A 19,551-nucleotide genomic window follows, 5' to 3' on the forward strand; every position below is an offset into this window, starting at 1 on the left:
CTCAGGGCCCCTGGGTGGCTCAGTCAGTTGAGCGCCCGACTCTTGGTTTCAGCTGGGATTGTGATCTCAGGGTCGTGGGATAGAACCCCACGTGGGGCTCCATGCTCAGCAGGGAGTCTGCTTGAGATTTTCTCTCTTCCCCTCCCTCTCTGCCCCTCCCCCAGCTTGTGCATGTGCACATGTACTCTCTAAAATAAATAAATTTTAAAAAAAATGCTCAACCTATTCTCAGGAAAATGTAAATTAAAATAAACAAAACACCATTTTTTCTCACCAGATTGGCAAAAATGTCTAAGTTTTGCCTTTGATATTCTAAAAATCATTTGTTGGTGTCTTTGCTCTCACAGCTGGAAGAAGTATAAGTTTTAGAGGGCAAACTGGTAAGTGAGTTATAATAATACATATAAGCTATAATAATTTTGAATATGCCTGCCATCATGAATTCCTTCTCAGTATTTACCCCAGAGAAATACTCAACTGCATGTACAAAGATGCTTCACCACAGCATTGTCTGTAACCAAAATATCAGAAACATAAATGTCCACTGATGGGGGAAGGGCTAAACCGTGGTGCAGCCAACATTATGAAACACTATGCAGCAGGTAGAAAGAATGAGGTCAAGCTGTATTTTCTTAAAATGAACAGTTCTCCAAGATGTATTGCTAATGAAAAAGAGTGTGATACCATTTCTGAAAGGTACCAAACCCCTAGGACAAAAACCCCTAGTTATATGGTTTATATAAATAAATGTAAATACACTTAAGTCTGTCTATAAGGACACACAACATTTCCATCATCATCTCCATAAAGATGAAGAGGCTGTGACTAAGGATGGTAGTCAAAGAGAAACAGACCTTTCTGTAATTTTTTTTTTTTTAAAGATTTCATTTATTTATTGGAGAGGCACAGAGAGAGAGAGAGAGCTAGAGAGCACAAGTGGGGGAGAAGGAGAAGCAGTCCCCCCACAGAGCAGGGAGCCTGATGCGGGGCTTGATCTCAGGACGCTGGGATCATGACCTGAGCTGAAGGCAGATGCTTAACCAACTGAGCCACTCAGACCTTTCTGTCATGTTTTAAAAAGGGAAGAAGGGGAAAAGGGAGACAGAAGAGGAGGAAGGAAAAAAGCAGCAACGTCACTGTAGCCAAAGTTAAGTCAGCTTGTCAGTAACGTCAGTAATGCGTGTTGCTGCATGATCTCATAATCAAAGTAAAACTGATTAAATGTTGAGGTAGAAATACCTCTTAGCATTACTGCTTGTCATACTTCAAACTCAAATTTTCACAAATTAAAAGCCACAATTAAAAACATACATTGAGATAGGAATGATAAAGCACCCCAGGTAAACTAAAACGACACAGCACCCCCCCAAAGGTCACTCAAAACCACCAATTTATTTTATAGCATTTATCTCTGTTAACTTGAAGTTTAAGCTCCTGTTTTGTCTTTCTCTTCACAAGACACAGAACTAACCAGTAAAATGTGCAAAGAACTAAGCGATGGAGGTACACAGACTGTCAGAAAGCAAGCAAGAAGTTTCCTGAAACTCTTCATATACACAAAATATGAGCCCATGAATATATGTGCATAAAAGTCTCATAAGGATAAAGTTCTAGCAGAAAGCAGCTATTTTAAAAGTTTCTAAAAACAGAATGTTCATTTCTGACTTTCCACCATGGCTACTTTAATCAAAAGCATACTCTTAAAAAGACAGAAAAGGGAAAAAGTTAAAATAGCTGTCTAAATTTACCAAGTTATTTTGACCATTTACTTCTGATCATTTAAACAGAGAATAAGTACCAATTAGAGTCATTCCACAGTCAATAAAAACTCATATAATAATATATGCATTATTAAACATTAACCATGGAGTCTTTACCCTCCTTGGCCGTATCATCTAGGTTGAGAGAGAACACATTTGAAAAGGAGGGAAGGAAGCGATACAAGGAAGTACATATTAAATACCAAATTCATGAAAAATCAGTAAATTTGACAACCAGTCTGTAAAATCTTAGAAGTCTAGAGCTAGACTTAAGATTACTAAGCTTTAAACATCTTTCAGTCTCACAGATGATTCTCTCATTATACTGATGAAGAAAGTGGGGAGCAGAAAGGTTGAGGGACCGGACTTGCACTTACAGCAGCACAGCCAGTGGTGCTGGAGCTAGGCTAAGACCGTCCATCTCCAGTTACCAGTTCAGGGTTCTTTGCATTAGAAGAGAATCATAGATGGCTAAGGCAACCAACTAAAACAAGAAGAAGGAATTAAGATGCAAACGACGTCTGGGCTTAGAGGAAGGATAGCAGTCAGTCAAGCTAGGACAAAAAGAAAGGCAAAGAGGCTACCTCTTAACAATATTCTTCATGGTGCACACTGTGCAGTGATTGGGTTAGTCATGAGAAAGTTCTTCCAAAGTCTCAGGATTTCTATTGGGTTTTGTTTCTTCCAAATTATTTCAAACAAAATGAATTAACAGCATTTTTTTTTTAATGAAAATGCCACTAATTCTTTTTCTGCATAAATGGCAAGCACACTCACTATATTTCAACAATTTCCTGTTGTTATATAAGGTTTCCTTATAAGATGTAAAAGTTAAAACCACATACACCCACACTAAGTGGAACACTACTATATGAAACCATTTCAGAAAGACTGGTTAGTACAACTCTCTTATACCTCCTACCTGATATTCCAGAGACTACCTTCTGTTCAAATTACTTATTATAGTCCTCAGAATGTTAGAGTACCACATAACCCAGCAACTCCACTCCTAGATATATATACCTAAGTGCAATGAAAATACATGTCCACATAAAAACATATGCATGAATGTTCATAGCAGTGCCATTCATAAGCCAAAAGTGGAAACAACCCAAATGTGTTCTTCATTTGATAAAGGGATTAAACAAAAGGGGTTTAGCCATCAACAAGAAAAGAAATGAAGTACTTGATACATGCTACAACACAGACAACCTTGAAAATATTAATGCTCAGTGAAAGAAGCCAGTCACAAAAGTTCACATATTGTATGATTTCATTTATATGAAATGTCCGGAAGAGGCAAATCTATAGAGATAAAAAGTAGATCAGTGGTTCCCTAGGGCTGAAGGCAGGTGTCATGGGAGTGACCGCTAATGAGTATGAAGTTTGTTTAGGGGGGTAAAAGAATGCTCTGAAATTAGACAGTGGTGATGGCCGCACAACTGAACAGTCTAAAACCACTGCTGGTACACTACTCTTGAAATGGGTGAACTGTAATGGTGTGTGGATTCTATCTCAAAACAAAAAAGTTCATTAGCTGGGAGACTACCAAGACACGAATAACTCTAACCATTTTACCCTGGCAGCCATGAATGGATGGGAAAGGAAAAGAGAAATTATAAGAATAACTACCACCTCAAAAATTAGAAAAAGCATACACAAGCAAAGCCGGAGTACAAAAGGGAATCAAAACCTAGACAGAGGGCGCACAATCACTGAACAGAAAAAAGCCTCGACAGACACACAACAAAATGTTACCAATGACTATCCTTGCGTAGTGAGACGATGATTTTTCTTCCAAATTGTGCACAAAAAATCTTATTTTCGCACTATGAAAAACAAATCCCAGTAACAATAATTTCAAAAGGAAAAACGAGGAGCCAGGATTTCTTATACTAAGGGACTGGAGAGGTCCCATTAATAATAAACCACTGAAGATAGAGTCAGCCACGAATAAGAAGCATCAACTGGGGATTTCATAATATTGAAACACTGGCTCAGTGCTTTTCATATGTAAAAACTGCTGATATTCTGACATCAGTAACTTGTCTTTTCTAATGTAAATTACTGGTATTCACTAGAAGGTATCAAATACCACTGTTTCAGGGCAGCATCGAACACGTGTTTTGACTGGACAAGGAATAAGATGTTTTTCTTCCTGTTTCACACATTACAATTCTTAAAAACAACACAAACCGATCACATTATTTTTAAAATGTGTAGTTACATTATCATCTTTAATAACAGACTTTTTACAAATTAATATACACTGAATAAAAACACTACCATTTTGTCAAATAAAGTCAACTATCATTCACAGTAATTTTCTTTCAGTAGATAAAAGCAAAATGAAAAAAAAATTAAATGTTTCCTTTCTACAATTTATTCTTCACACAACAAAGGGTAGTTTACCCAAAGATGGTTCATGGAATGTATTCAAAGGTTCATAAACCCCCTAAAATTGTATGCTAATTTACGTATGTGTGTTCTTCTTCAGAGAGGATCCCGAATTTGTCTTAGAGGGGTTTGTAATTCAAAGAAAGTTAAGACACTACTGGTTTAGAGAAACAACTGAACAGCAGGCTAAAATGGTCTTCTGTTGTAAAGGAATTCTGGAGACATTCTTAACTCTCAAGAAACTATACTGTGTAATTTTCATTCATGAAACACATTTATCAAGTATCTGGGTAATGAGGTAGGACCAAGGATAAATCGTATCATATAACAACACTACTCTAGAAAAAAAACTTCAAGTTGTGAAGTCAAAAAATCCAAAAAATATTGTAAGCAAAGGCACAAATATTACATAATACTATTTTATTTGTATTTATTCATACCAGGCTTTGTTTTAAAAATATTTGAGATATCTTTATTATTTAATACCTTATAATATGAATGGAATCAAATAATCTTGATTCAAGGTATTTCAGACTGAATTTCATAAACATGGCTGTTATTCATATGTCATGGAATTCTGAGTGAATGCTACAAATGTATAAAACATTTTTTCTAACTTCTTCTGAAAGAAAATGACGGAGATTTGGTTCATGTGTAAAAGTCTATTTTGTACAAATAACTACAGGGTTAATATCTGGAACATCTGTTTTGCTATTAAAACATTACTTCTGTGACCTTTTTTTCCCTAGACTTGCAAAAATCAAAATAAATAACAGATGGAGAATGACCTTGGAACTCTCTCCATGTATTTTAAAGTGTTTCATGTAGCATGTTCTTGCCATTAATAAAAACACAGGTGGAGAAATTAATATGAATGCCAATAAAAATATTTGATAACAGAAGCTCATGAAGACTTAAGATCAGCAATTAATATTTATAGGATTTTTAAAATTATTTCTAAAACTTACAAAAGTAACTACTCTATTTGATGAAGAAGGAGGTAGTTTTCAGAACAGTACAATGCATAAAATAATATTGAAAGACATCTCTGAAAACTCAATTTAAAAACCACACCACCTATAAAATCACCTATCATGGAAAGTCAGAGTTGTGAGAGGCTTTAGAGATCATTTAATATACTGGTTTAGAAACTTTTTGGCCATAGGACCCTTCATTCAAAAATCTCACCAAAAGGTCTCATGTAAAACACAGCAGAACAGCTGTGGTTCAGGGTTGTCCCCACCCCCCAGGTCCCCCCAGACCTCACTCCTCACCTTCATCTGGACCTCTCTGTTCTAAAGGATATTAAAGAACGTCGTTTGGAACCAGTGGCCCAAGCAAACCCTTATCTCAGATGAGGCAACAGAGATCCAGATCGCTTTTCCTTACTGCTAAGCGAACTCCCCATCTATACTGCCTAATGGTTTATTTTCTCTTCAGACGACCTCACCTCAGTCACAGACTCATATAATCTTCGAGGCAAAAGGGGCCTTAGGGCAGGCCAGGACTTCTCACTCTCAGTTTGGTCTTTCCTCTATTCCACTCTGCCTTTTTTCAGAGACTATTAAAAGACACAGGAGAGAAATACTCTAACAAATGCTTTACATACAATATTCCTTATCTCACAATTCTGAAAAGTAGGTAAAAGTATACCCTTTTTACGGTTGAAGAAAGTGAGCTCAGAAACATTCAACCATGCCCAACTTTAACTGGCAGGTAGCAGAGCTAGGATTTAAACCTGCATTCATTTAACCCTAAAGTGTGTGCTCTTTCCAATTAACCACTTTACATTTGCATAGGACAAATGCCAGACTATAAAAGAAAGGGGAAAATCTACAGTCCAGGCAGAGAAAAACACCTATATAGTCTCCAAAACAGTATCAAAGTAACAGATACCCACTAACATGAGCACCCTAAGTTAGCAGCACTGAAATGGGGTTGTGAAGAATATGGTCAACAAGGCTTTAAGAAAAAGGAGAAACAAAATAAGCGTAAGAGCAACAAAACAAAGCCATATTTAAATTAATGAGGCAAAGCTGCTGAGTGTAAGGAAAGATTCACGAACACATATTCAGGAAATCAACAATAAGAAATGAAATTGTTGCACTTAAGCACAAGCATGGAGTCCAAAAAAGAAAAAGAAAAAAATTACAAAGTCAGAAGGCTGCCAGGAAAGAGTTAAGTTACACTCTACTTAAAATAAAAATATGCACAGAAGAGTAATAATGCCTTTCAGATGCTTAACAAAACTCTACCAAAGTATTAGTTCTTAATGCAAAGCCTACCACGAAATAAACAAAATCTCAGTTTTTCCTCTGTAACATAATTACCCTTGATTACCTGCAATCTTGATGAAAAAAGAACTCAGTGTATAATCTAAAGTCAAAAGTATCAGTTTAATTATTACAGAATTCCACATAATACTTCAGAAGCAACATTCTAGAAGTTACAGGGGACACTGCTCCCTCAAGAAATTAAATGACACAGGGGCGCCTGGATGGTGCAGCTGGTTAGGCATCCAACTCTTGATTTCTGCTCATGAGATCCAGCCCCGCGCTTAGCTTGAGATTTTCTCTCTCTCTCTCTCTGTCCCTACCCCCACTCATGCTCTCTCTCTAAAATAAATAAATAAATAAAATCTTAAAAAAAAAAGAAAGAAAGAAAAGAAAAGAAACTAAATGACACAGTACAAAGAAACTTGAACTAGTTGGTGCTGGGACTGCTTCCTATCGTGTTCTACTGCAAGCACCTCTGGAAACACCAGATTATTTTAGAGAGGGTTGCGACTGGAGGATAAAGACAACACATCTTCCCTGAGTGTCAATTTGACTATATTTTGGAAATATCACTTTTACCTACAACACAAGCACATAGGGCAGAATACAAAATTCTCATGGAACCCACAATCCAGTGGGGGAAATCAATACTCAAAAAAGTAAACAAATGATATTGTAATAAAGGTTACGAAACCTTTGGTTTTGGCTGTGTGTGTGTGTGTGTGTGTACACAAGCGGATGAGCAAGCAGGTAGAGACAGGAGCTGGGGAGGGCAAATGTGTGGCATCCCAGGTCTCGAAGGCAGGTAGGTGTTTGTTGGGTTCAAGGAACTGAAATAAGATTCATATCAGAGTATTTATTATGGTAATATACCAACTGCAGGGTATTAAAAAAGGACTGTATTCTCTATAACCTTGGAGGAGGAGGATGCGAGGCTTTTAGCAGGGATCCACTGCATCTGCTATACAGTTTACCACTTCCCTTGACACCCTTTCATTTGGCCCTTGTGAGAAAGAAAAGGTAGGAATTTTACAGATGAAAAGACAGGTTTGTGCCCAAGGCCAAAAAGCCAGAAAACGGGAGCTCTGGCAGTATCTCTGAACCTACAGGATGTCCTCCCGGTATTACACACAAGTCCGCGTATCTATTACCTATATATCTGTGTACCTCTACAGCAAGCAACAAGTCAAGAATAATATGCAGTTTGGGGCGCCTGGGTGGCTCAGTCGTTAAGCATCTGCCTTCGGCTCAGGTCATGATTCCAGGGTCCTGGGATCGAGCCCCGCATCGGGCTCCCTGCTCGGCTGAAAGCCTGCTTCTCCCTCTCCCACTCCCCCTGCTTGTGTTCCCTCTCTAGCTGTCTCTCTGTCTAATAAATAAATAAAATCTTTAAAAAAAAAAAATATGCAGTTCACTACCTCATTTAAAAATGAAAAATGTTTTCATACAAATTTTTAGAAAAACCACGAAGCAAAGTTTTTACCTACTAACTATACTATTGGGCTCATTCTCCTCTTAAAAGTAATGAGCAACAAGAGCAGCAGAGCAACTCACAAAACCTGGGATTCCTGTTCAAGCTCTACTAGTAACCACACTCTTTGTCATTCTGCAAAAGTAACACCAAGCTCTGTCCAACACTGCCCTCTGCCCCTTCACTCTGCCCCTCATTTTCTTTACCTATGATAAGAGAAGACTGGGTCTGGATCACGGTTCTCCCTGGGGCAGTGCATGCCTTTAAGGGCATTTTAGAAATCTGTTGAGCTGTTTTCTGCGGGGTTTTTTAGTTTTGTCTTGTGGAATAATCATACCTCATATTATGTTTTAAATTATTTTCCTTTATATTACAGTTAGGGAATTATATTGATTTATTCTAATTATGTGAGTAAAAAACTTTCATTAACTATTAATTTTATCTCAGGACACTAAAGAGTATTACAAAATATTTATTACGAAAAAGGGGGCTTTGGGTTAGATAGAATTAGGAATTAATTGACTAGAAGATCTCAAAGGTTCTTTCCAGTTCTATAATTTACTGATTCTATTAATATTTTGAACACTAATAATAAGACAAAGAATAGTGATAAAGACAGCATACATGAGGACTTGTGGGCAAGAACAGAAACTTCTAAATCTGCTTCTGCGCTTGGTTAAATAATTAAATTTGTGGGAAAGCAATTATATCCTACTGCCCAGGATGTTATATATCAGAATACTTTGTACTTCACTTTTAAGAAAAAGATTAAAACATCTCCAAAAATCACTATTACATTAGGGGCTTAGAAATATGAATTCGGGCACCTGGGTGGCTCAGTTGGTTAAGCGACTGCCTTCGGCTCAGGTCATGATCCTGGAGTCCCGGGATCGAGTCCCGCATCGGGCTCCCTGCTCAGCAGGGGGTCTGCTTCTCCCTCTGACCCTCCCCCCTCTCATGCTCTCTCTATCTCAGTCTCTCTCTCAAATAAATAAATAAAATCTTAAAAAAAAAAAAAAGAAATATGAATTGAAAAGGAAGTCCTGGGGTTAGCAAAGATTCAGCCCATACGTCCCAATCATCAATTTCAAAAATCACATTTTATGAAATGGGCATAATGTGAAATGAACCCTGAAATATTATGATAAAGTTAAATAGATTTGGGTACTCCTCCCTCCAAACCAAAACAGAGAAATTGCTGACACATTTCCAAAAAACAGAAAGATAATGCTTTGAGAATCAACCTTCCCACTCTAAAAGCTTCGGTTGAGGGGGTGGGTGGAGCATCTAGATATCAAGACGACATGATATTTCATTACCAAACTATCCTAAAAGTAACTGTGAACTATATTATTTATAAAATATAATCTTAAAATATTGACAGGGAAACCTACTTTGGGCCAAGCCACACATAAATACACGTGTGCCTATGTATTTATATTCATATGTATCATCACATTTTAACAACTCTTCAAGGTAGATATTATTGTTCACTTTTTCTGAGGAACAGGAGGTTAAAAGACATTAAATAACAGAGATTTCCAGCAATCAGGATGCTATGGAACAAAGCCTTTCAAAAATAAGCCTAAAAGCCTCTAAGCAACGAGAAAAAAAGTTGTTAAAGATTACACAAAGTTGACTCTATAGAAGACTCCAGTTAAGCCTCACCTATTGACCTAATATTCAGTATGAAGCGGTTTTTTATTAAGTACCTGATGCCTCTATCTGCCAAGCACTTTCACATACATTATCTTACTTGATGTTTCTCATATTTTATCTTAGTTGATATCATATTTGGTAAGATATTTATCATGTGATAGCCTCCACTAATCTATCCATTAAGGAAGAAATGGAAAAGAGAGCAGTGGTTGCCAGGGGTGAGGGAAAGGATGTGACTATAAAGGGGTAGCACAAGGGAGTTTTTTGGAGTGATGGAACTCTTCTGTTTCCTAATTGTGATGGGGGTTACACAAATCTAGACCTACATTAACATCCACATATGTACACCAAAAGAAAAAAAGGCAACTTAAAAAAAGTTTAACTGCATTTCCTTAACAACATGATGCAGAAAATGGTTGATAAAGAATATTTCTCCTGAACTGCATTTCCTTTCTTTTTTTTTTTTTTTTTTTTAAAGTAGGCTCCATTCTCCATTCCCAGTGTGGAGCCCAACATGGGACTTGAACTCATGACCCTGAGATCAAGACCTGAGCTGAAATCAAGAGTCAGGTGCCAGGCACCCCCTTTTCTTTTGTTTTTGGGGGCTTTTTTGTTTTTATTCAAATTCCTGTTAGTTAACATACAGTGTAATATTAGTTTCAGGTGTACAATGTAGTGATTCAACACTTCGATACATTACCTGGTGTTCCTCACAGCAAGTGCACTCCTGAATCCCCATCACCTATTTCACCCATCCCCTTACCCACCTCCCCTCTGGTGACCATAAGTGTGTTCTCTATAGTTATGAGTCTGTTTCTTGGTTTTTCCTCTCTCCCTCTCTTTTCCCTGTACTCATTTGTTTGGTTACTTAAATTGCCATATGTAAAATTTAAGATGCATTTCCTTTCAATGCCAAAGAGTATGCTTTTAGTTCATAAAATAACTTTGTAGAAACACCTTAGTCCTTTGATAGTTCAGGGTTTTATGGAGATTCTAATTAAACAACTACAAATTTATCTTTAATAAAACATCAGTAAGTTCTCTTGGTATATCAACATTTTTTTTAAAGATTTTATTTATTTTTTGACAGAGAGAGACAGCATAGAAGGAACACAAGCAGGGGGAGTGGGAGAGGGAGAAAGGCAGGCTTCCCGCTGAGCAGGGAGCCTGATGCAGGGCTCGATCCCAGACCCCTGGGATCATGACCTGAGCCGAAGGCAGACGCTTAACCAACTGAGCCACCCAGGCGCCCCGGTATATCAACATTTAAAAAATTCAAGTTATTATAATAAGTCAGATTTTACAAAAGTACACACCTTCCAAATTTCTTTGAATTCTGCTACACAAAAGCCTATATTTAAAGCATATATGTAATAAGAAATCTCTAGTCACAACCATTTCAAAATCAGGAAGGAGGGAGAGAAAATTTACTAAGTATATACATCCAATGTCTCCAAAGGTTACTGCATTCTCTTTATAAACTGTCTAATCTCACTGAACAATCTCCCCACCCCTGAGAGGCCAAGATCTTTCCAATTTTATGAAAAAAGAACATGGAGTCAGCAGGTTAAACAAAGCAGCCCGCAATTGCTGGGCTAATGAGACAATGGAGCAAAGATAAGCCAGAGTTTTAAAATAAGAGCACGTTTTAGTGTGCCTGTAATAAGGGTATAAATTCACAGCATATGGAAATTTAAATGAAATTAACAGTCAGTGCAAAATACTGATTTGTCATCTCTAAAAACAGACAACTGTCAAGTATTTGCTATGTGAAACAAAATTTTTCCAACCAAGAAGTCTGAGACGGTGCTAACAAGCCAATTTGATACACTGGATTTGACTAGTAACCAAGAAAGCAAGCTCTTCAGTATTTCTCGGTACCAACAACTAAAAACATCTACCATGTTAAGTCAAGAATATAACTTATTAGGGATGTCTATCACATAAGTAGTAACTTAAGGATAAATGATCACATAGCCAAAGATTTCTGTCTCCCCTAAAAGTCTGAACTTCTTAAGAAATTCAAATTCTTCCACCTAGAATTCAAGGTCTTTTCTGATCCAGCCCAAATTAATTTTTCAAAATTTCCCTGAGTATTCAGCTTCCTACACACTTCACTTTAGCCACAAGCTGAACTCTCCCTGTTCCCCTAAGCCCAACGTGTACCTCCTCATGTCTAAATTACACCCTCTACACTCCATGTAAGGAAATGACTCACCCTACAAGACAGCTCAATTCTCTCCTCCTCCAGCAACCCTTCCCAAACTACTAGTTCAAAACAGTTTCTGCCTTTCCTCAGAACTCCTATAAAACTTTTGTCCATTCATGATATACATAGTGTTATTTTGTTGTTGTTGTTTTTTAAAGATTTTATTTATTTACTAGAGAGACTGAGTGAGCGAGCATGACTGGGGGGAGGGACAGAGGGAGAAGAGGAGGGAGAAGCAGGCTCCCCACTGAGCAGGGAGCCTGATGTGGGGCTTGATCCCAGGACCCTGGGATCATGACCCGAGCCAAAGGCAGACACTTAACCATCTGAGCCACCCAGGTGCCCCCATAGTGTTATTTTATTGAACTGGATTTACTTCTTTTTTGCATGTATGTCTTATTTCCACAGGACAGACTTGTGACATCTGCGCTTGTATCATCCACAGCATTGCATTCCTAGTTGATAGCCAGAAAAAAATATTTCTTTTTTATTTTAGGTTACAAACTAACTTAGGATGATACTTAAATATATTTGTGACATATGTGATATAAATACCTAATGTATGTTTAGCCTAGACACAGTATTACACTTTTCCCTTGAGAATAAAAACTTTTAAAACATGTTATCTTCCCTAAGGCTAACATCTCAATGATAGCTTCTAGGCAGAGAAAACCCAAATTCCTGTATTTCCTTTTGATACCACACATTTAAATTATTAAAAGCTTATTTTTTTTTTAATTTGTCCATATACGTTTCTCCCCTGAAAGTCCAGGCAGATCTTTTATAATATACAAAACGTATGGAGCACTACCACAAATGCAATTAACAGGCTAAAATTAAGGTATAAACAACCAACCTTGCAAATGGAAAATGTAAACAAAAATCATTCACTTTTAGGAAATTAAAAAACAAATCTACAAATTATAAATACAAGCTGACACGAAGGCCACCTGTTAAGCTGGAAAAAAAATTCCAGTGGGTTATCCATGTACACACTACCACACTAAAGCATAAGATTAAAAAATACCAGCAAATCATAAGGTCGTACAGCTTAAAGAGGCAATACAAGTCTCCCTCCCACACCTGAAAGTACAACTTTCCTATGAAACCTTTCATAAGCCAAAATGGCATAAAGTGAAGAAGTAATTACCATTACTTCATTATGAAAATATTTTTGAGCATTCCCATAGCCAAAAAATAACCTCTCTCAGGCTTTTTTGATACCTCAAGACACATCTTGCTAACAGATGCGCAAAGTAAATCGAGAAAAAGCACAGATGCTCAGACACACTTCAAAGCCATGGCGGCTTGAGACTGAGATGCTGAGTGTAGTTCCCCGGAAAGGAGCTTGGTGGCGCTACATTCACTGCTTGGGGGTGCCCGCTGCCTCTGTAAGGGTGCGCCGCCAAACAAATGCTGAACGCAAACTTCTTTTGATTTCTTTCAGCTAGCAAAAACAGGTACTAATGTAGGTCTTTGGTAAAAGTAAGGTGATATAACATGAACTTTCAAAAAGCAGGGGATACCGTCGCACCACAATGGTTAAGAGCACAGTCTCCGAAGTTAAATTGTATAGACGAGCACTAACTCCTTATGCGCTATACTGTGTGGCCTTAAGCAAGAAGCTGAACCTCACGGTGCCTCGGATCAGGAACGATAGAACCTGCCTGGTGGTGTCACTACCGGTATTGAGTTAACATATGTCAAGTGCTTAGACAAGTGGCTGGTATATTTAAATGCTCAATGAATATGCTACTGTATTATACATGGTACAAACATATCTGTTCTTTCCACTCATTTACTTTACCAAATATGATAAAGTTTAACTTATTATAACAAATATATATTCATCATCCATAGCTAAGTGGGAGACAATATACTTACCAATGCACTTAGGTTTACCAGATATGCACTACCACTCCTGTCTACTTCACTAGTCAGTCTCCTACCCATAGTAACCACACCTTCTTTCTCTCATTTAGGACTCTCTACAATAGTACTGCCTGATAGAAAAATAATGTGAGCCATGTATGTAATCTGAAATCTTCTAGTAGCCACACTTAAAATGTAAAGAAAAACAGACAAAATTAATCTTAAAAAGATTTAACCCAATATATACATAAATTATCATTTCAATGTGATCAATCTTAAAATAAATGATTAAGAGGGGTGCCTGGGTGGCTCAGTCGCTAAGCGTCTGCCTTCGGCTCAGGTCATAGTCCCGGGGTCCTGGGATGGAACCCCGCATCGGGCTCCCTGCTCAGCGGGAAGCCTGCTCTCCCTCTCCCAGTCCCCCTGCTTGTGTTCCTGCTCTCGCTGTCTCTCTGTCAAATAAATAAATAAAATCTTTAAAAAAATAAAATAAATGATTAAGATACTCTGCATTCATTTTTTCATTCATTTTTGAGTCCTAGGCCTCCTACAATAAAACTTACTCCTCTTCTGCATCAGGCTTGCCCCTAAATTAACCGAAGCCTGTGGTCAGACAGGCTGTGGGTTTGAATCCCAGCTTTGCCACTTAATAATTGTGAAACTTCCAACCTGTTACTTCCGCAATTGTAAAAATAGGGGTAACAGCAGTACCCACAGGTCAAAGGGATGTTGTTTAAAATCAGGTGAGTTACCACATGTAAAGTGCTTGCGGCAGCAACTGGTGCATAGCATATACTTAGTAAAATACTGGTTGTTACTGTTGTTATTAAAAGCTGAGTGACAGTAGCCAGATTAAGATGCATCTGTATGAATTTAGATACAAATGCTTCATTGGAAAGATAAGTGTATGACCACCTTTTTGCAATGTTTTAAGAGCAACAGTGGGTTTCCCTGTACATAAGCAGCCAGAGCCTTGAATGGCTCTCTTCAGACCAGGCTGACTTTACAGAGCACTCCCCACCCGCGTCTTACAAAGACCTGCGGGGCAGAACTGCCCTTTCTACCTAGAGCCATTTGACACAGAGCTGGTTCTTTCCCCACTGCACCGGGCTGTGCGGTAAGAAGCTGTGAAGGGCACTCCTTCTTGCAGTGGGGATTCCTCCCCTTCCTCCCTTCCTCCACACAGGGTCCTGGAAGGTAAAACACGTAACATTTCATTTGTTTTCTGTCATTTTACTCACACCTTGTGAGTTGTATCCTCTGCATAAAATCCCTTCATGGGGGGCGGGGGGAGTCCTGCTTATCAAATCTACCATTTACCAAATCTACCTCTGAAATACAAGTTTTGTCTTTGGTCAGATTAAGCTACTTGCCAAGGTCACGGAGTGAGTTAGTAGGACAGCCAGGCCTAGAACTACACGGGAGGTCAACTGTTCTCAACTCGACAACAGAGTGATTTGATAATTTAATCAGCACAAAGGAAAACTGGTCCTCTGGCAAAGAGTAATTACACACTGAGAAAAATGATTTGATGATTTTTTTAATAAGATACAAATTTTAAGTCTATAATTTTATTTATTTATTTTTTAAAGATTTTTTTTTTTTTTGAGACAGAACGAGAGAGAGAGAGCACATGAGAGGGGGGAGGGTCAGAGGGAGAAGCAGGTTCCTTGCTGAGCAGTGAGCCTGATGCGGGACTCGATCCAGGGACTCCAGGATCATGACCTGAGCCGAAGGCAGTCGCTCAACCAACTGAGCCACCCAGGCGCCCAAGTCTATAATTTTAAACATTGTAACAGAATCTAAAGAATCTCCTTAGGGTCAACAGAAGCTGCTTTATGAGCATTATTTGTTAAATTCCTCATGGAAATACACTCATGGTATTGGAAAGACCTCAAGGACAGAATTAAGGACTGGTAAGAATCTAATACAATCTTTGCACTGACTATAGATCTATTAACTCTGAACTTTCTAGCTCTAAGATTCTAAGTATCTAAGAGGAAAGATCTAAATCCATGCTGCCTAGGTGGGTGGGATCTAAGTGAACTTGTGATACAAAGGAAACAATATGTTAAAGATTATTTCCAGAGGAAAAAAAATGAAAGATAGTATCTAAGAGCCAGGATCTGAAAAAGCAAGATCCAGGGAGACAGCCTACTACAATCAGGCTGTTCTGAATATAAACCATCAAAAGCAAACAGAAAGCAAGCATGATTCTAAAAGCAGAACTCTCAGGCAACTGCCCTGCAAAGTCAGCACAGTCTCCATCCCCAGATCGGTCATTACTGAGCACAAAGCCGACATTACCTTTTCCCCCCAAGTTATTATTAAAGGGACAATAATCAACTATCACTTTAGAAGCAAACCATAAAAGTGCACATACATGACCAGATTTTAGTGTTGGGATTTTTAAAAACTTACGGCCAAAGTATTCTGATACGAATTTACTAATATTCATAATGATTATTGTGCTTCACACAGTATCTGGGTCTGACTGGAATGTAGTTCGTGTGATTTACGGTAGTAACTACTACTCTACAGCCGAACATTTCTAAAGACAGCAGTAAGGAGAAGGGTTTCTCCCTGGGTTGATGTTGAAGACCTCTAAAGCTCTGATGTTTTCTTTTTAACCACTTTACTGAGATATAATTCACATATACAACATTCACGCACAGAGTGATGCAACATCACACAGTCAATTTTAGAACAGTTTCATCACTCTTACCCCAGGCTGAAGAGCACTTGTGGTCTATTCACTCACTCTTTTTCCAGTTGGCCACATCATTTCTATTCACCTGGTGAATAGACCTTAAGTGACTTAAGACCTTAAGGGTTAAGTGACCTTAACCCAAAGGTCACTTTCCCAGAAAGGTCTTCCCTGACACCCAACTGAACACTATAACACCACGCCCACGCCAACACACACTTCGAGCATCATCTCACCTGCTGCCCGCACCCTCAGCCCCTACCCCCCACTTTGTTTTTCTCTAGATACTGATCACATTTAGCATTCCAAACGTTTGCTGTTTATTGTCTGTAAACTCCAAAGGGGGTAATGATTGTTGTCTTACTGGGCCTAGAACATGACCCTGCTGTAAAAGTTTAACGATTATAGAGGGAAAAGGGGAGGGAGAGGAGAGCAACGGAAGTAGCTTCACTACTACAAATTTCACTAGCTTGTAAGACCTTTGTTCTAATTTATTAAATTATGGGTTCTCTGTAACATTTTTCTCCTTTATTTATTTTTTTTAAAGATTTTTATTTATTTATTTGACAGAGAAAGAGCACAAGCAGGCAGAGCAGCAGGCAGAGGCAGAGGGAGAAGCAGACTCCCTGCTGAGCAGGAAGCCCAATGAGGGCTCGATCCCAGGACCCTGGGATCATGACCCGAGCCGAAGGCAGACGCTTAACCGACTGAGCTACCCAGGCGCCCCAACATTTTTTTCCTTTAAAATAAAAGTCTAACTAGAGAAAACCAAAATAAATGAAGTTAACTAATTTAACACCATTGCAGATGCCAATATCTATGCCACATTTAAAGATTTGTTCCGAAGTTTTCATTCCTTGAGGCCTTTACTAAATGCCTAACCTGTGTACCATGGAGAATATCAAAGAAATATAAGACAGTCATTTTCTTCCAAAAGCCTACAGTATGTGTGAGCCAGTCGTGCACAAATTAAATAAATGCTACCTTTGTTTTTCTGCTTTTGTTTCTCATTTTTTAAAAAAATATGTGAATAGCAAACACCTTCTAAACACCATAGAATGTGGGGAGAAAAAACAATAATCTATGTGAACTGGAATAGTCAGAAACTGGCTCCTAGAGGAAGTAGGGTTATCAGAGTCCGTGAAACCAAGGTAACAACAGAACCAATGTGCAATGGCTTCCCACACTAGTTTATTTCTTCCATATACAGTAATAAGGAGGTAGGGAGGAAGGTTCAGGCTGGCAGACAACTCTCTTCCACACAGTCATTCAGGGATCCAGGTTGCTTCCACTGTGGCTCCACATCCCCCTGGTTCCACATTATGGTACACATCCAGCCAGCAGAAGAGGAAAAGCACCAAGAACAGCAACACATCATTTCTACTCACATTCTAGTGGGGGAAATTCAGTCACACGGGAACCAAGAGCTACCTCCGGGCTCAGGAAGAGGGGAAGAACAAGAGTCTCTGCCACAAGGAGGATTTGAAATGAACCATGAAGGATAAGTGGCATGAAACCGGAAACGAAGGAACCACATGAACAAAAACAAGCAAGTCAAAACTAAGCAACAGTCAGGCCAGAAGAGCGAGAGGACAAGGCTGGCTATTTCTGAAGAGTGGTGAGAGAAGACAAGGTTGGTTAGATCAATGGCTCCCAAATGTAAACTGAAGACGAATCCCAATAGATGTCAAAGTTTCTACCAATCTACAGCGAAGTGAAAAAAACAAGTACAAGTAGATAACCCGTTAATAATGCTAATTACAGCATGTTTCTAATACAATTTTCTATGACTTACATAAAATGTGATATCAAAATTTCATGGTTTAATTTTTATATTAAAAAATGCTTTTAAACATGACAGTTAAGGCTATCAATAGTTCTAAGATAATGCCCTTTCCTGACTATAACAAATATAGTCTCTGCCTTGTAGGCAATGGGGATTTTACTTGCACTTTCCAGTTCATTATATAATTTTAATGCTTAATATTTTCTAACAAATTAGAAAAGACTTAGTACTCCTAAATAGCCATAAGAGTTTAAACTTCAAACTAATATATAAATATATATGACAAATATTAAACTCAAAAATGGGGGCTTAAGAAAGCAATAAATTGGCAAACTAAAAAACAATCTACTATAGAATTAACTCAAAATTTCCTTTTCTAAAATAACTACTTTTCATCTAAAAATGATATAATACACTATTCTAATTATTTAACATAGACTGGGGGGAATGTTAGATACCATTAAAAATAGCAATAAAGAAAGTAAAATTCTCTTTTTGCTAGAGAAATTCAAATGTCATCATTCAACTAGGAGATAAAAATAAGAATTTTATTTAGAATAAAAGAGTGTTCAACACTAAAGAAAGCAAACCCTTAGAACTACTTATGACCAATGGAAATATGTGCTTATTAAAGACAGAAAGCTAATTTTTATTAGCCTCTAATAAAACCAAACTTCTATAAAAAATCACTTTTTCTACCTTATCCCCTATATACCACAAATGGCAAGGTTTGAAAAAAGATGACACTGCACAGCATACCTCCTTAAAAATAAAGAGAAAAAAAAAAACCTGTTAGAGAAATATAAAAGGTGCAAATTCCATTTCTTGGAAACCTGCTATATGCCTCAGTAAGTTCCAAACATTTGTGCAAATGTTAGCCATGCATCTTTCCAGTTAGTTTAGAATTATTAAGCTAAGGAGTGACCAAACTAAATGAAATCAACCATGCAAGGAAAACATCTGCTGATAATTTCTAAAGTTAATGGTTTCCAGTAGTCATATGTATCTCTTACCACAATGCTTTCCATGGAAAATATTCAAGTATTTATTGGAGAAAGATCAGCCTAAGTCAAATTATTATCAAAAAATACTTCTACCACATAGCAGTCTGTTAGTTTGGATAATTTGTCAGATTCTAAAGAACTTTCTGCTTAACTGAGAGTTACTGCTCTTTAAAAATTTAACACACACGTACCATTACTGTGGCAAAATTATTTCTACAAATAGAATTTCAGCTGGCTAAAATTTAACTTACCACACATTTGAAAAAATGAAATCGTATTTGATAAATACTTCAGTTTAATTATTTAAAAATGAAATCACTTTTTAAAAACTATCTGGCAAATATGTTACTCATATGTACTTAGACATACACATACTTAAACATGCTGATCATACCAGTTTTAGTCATATT

The 19,551-nt window shown here is 37.7% G+C and overlaps 1 protein-coding gene across 4 annotated transcripts in view; it reads right to left on the bottom strand.

The window, feature by feature from the left end:
- LCLAT1 (lysocardiolipin acyltransferase 1) overlaps positions 1 to 19,551 on the bottom strand; it is a 178,778-nt gene that overhangs the window by 123,966 nt on the left and 35,261 nt on the right. The window contains exon 2 of one of the 4 annotated variants that reach the window (XM_081796975.1): positions 7,347 to 7,436. The exons of 2 other annotated variants lie outside the window; for them this stretch is intronic. Coding sequence is in view for 1 of the 2 variants with exons in the window: in XM_081796972.1 (XP_081653098.1) it covers positions 2,345 to 2,364 (20 nt within the window). In the remaining variant the exon portion in view is untranslated. Of the gene's footprint in view, positions 1 to 2,344; positions 2,403 to 7,346; positions 7,437 to 19,551 lie in introns of those variants that run through there. One more of the 4 variants, XM_081796972.1, reaches the window with a different exon arrangement.

This window comes from Leptonychotes weddellii, chromosome 10, assembly GCF_054177405.1.
Source record: "Leptonychotes weddellii isolate Sample4059 chromosome 10, ASM5417740v2, whole genome shotgun sequence".
In the NCBI taxonomy this organism is placed as follows: domain Eukaryota; kingdom Metazoa; phylum Chordata; class Mammalia; order Carnivora; family Phocidae; genus Leptonychotes; species Leptonychotes weddellii.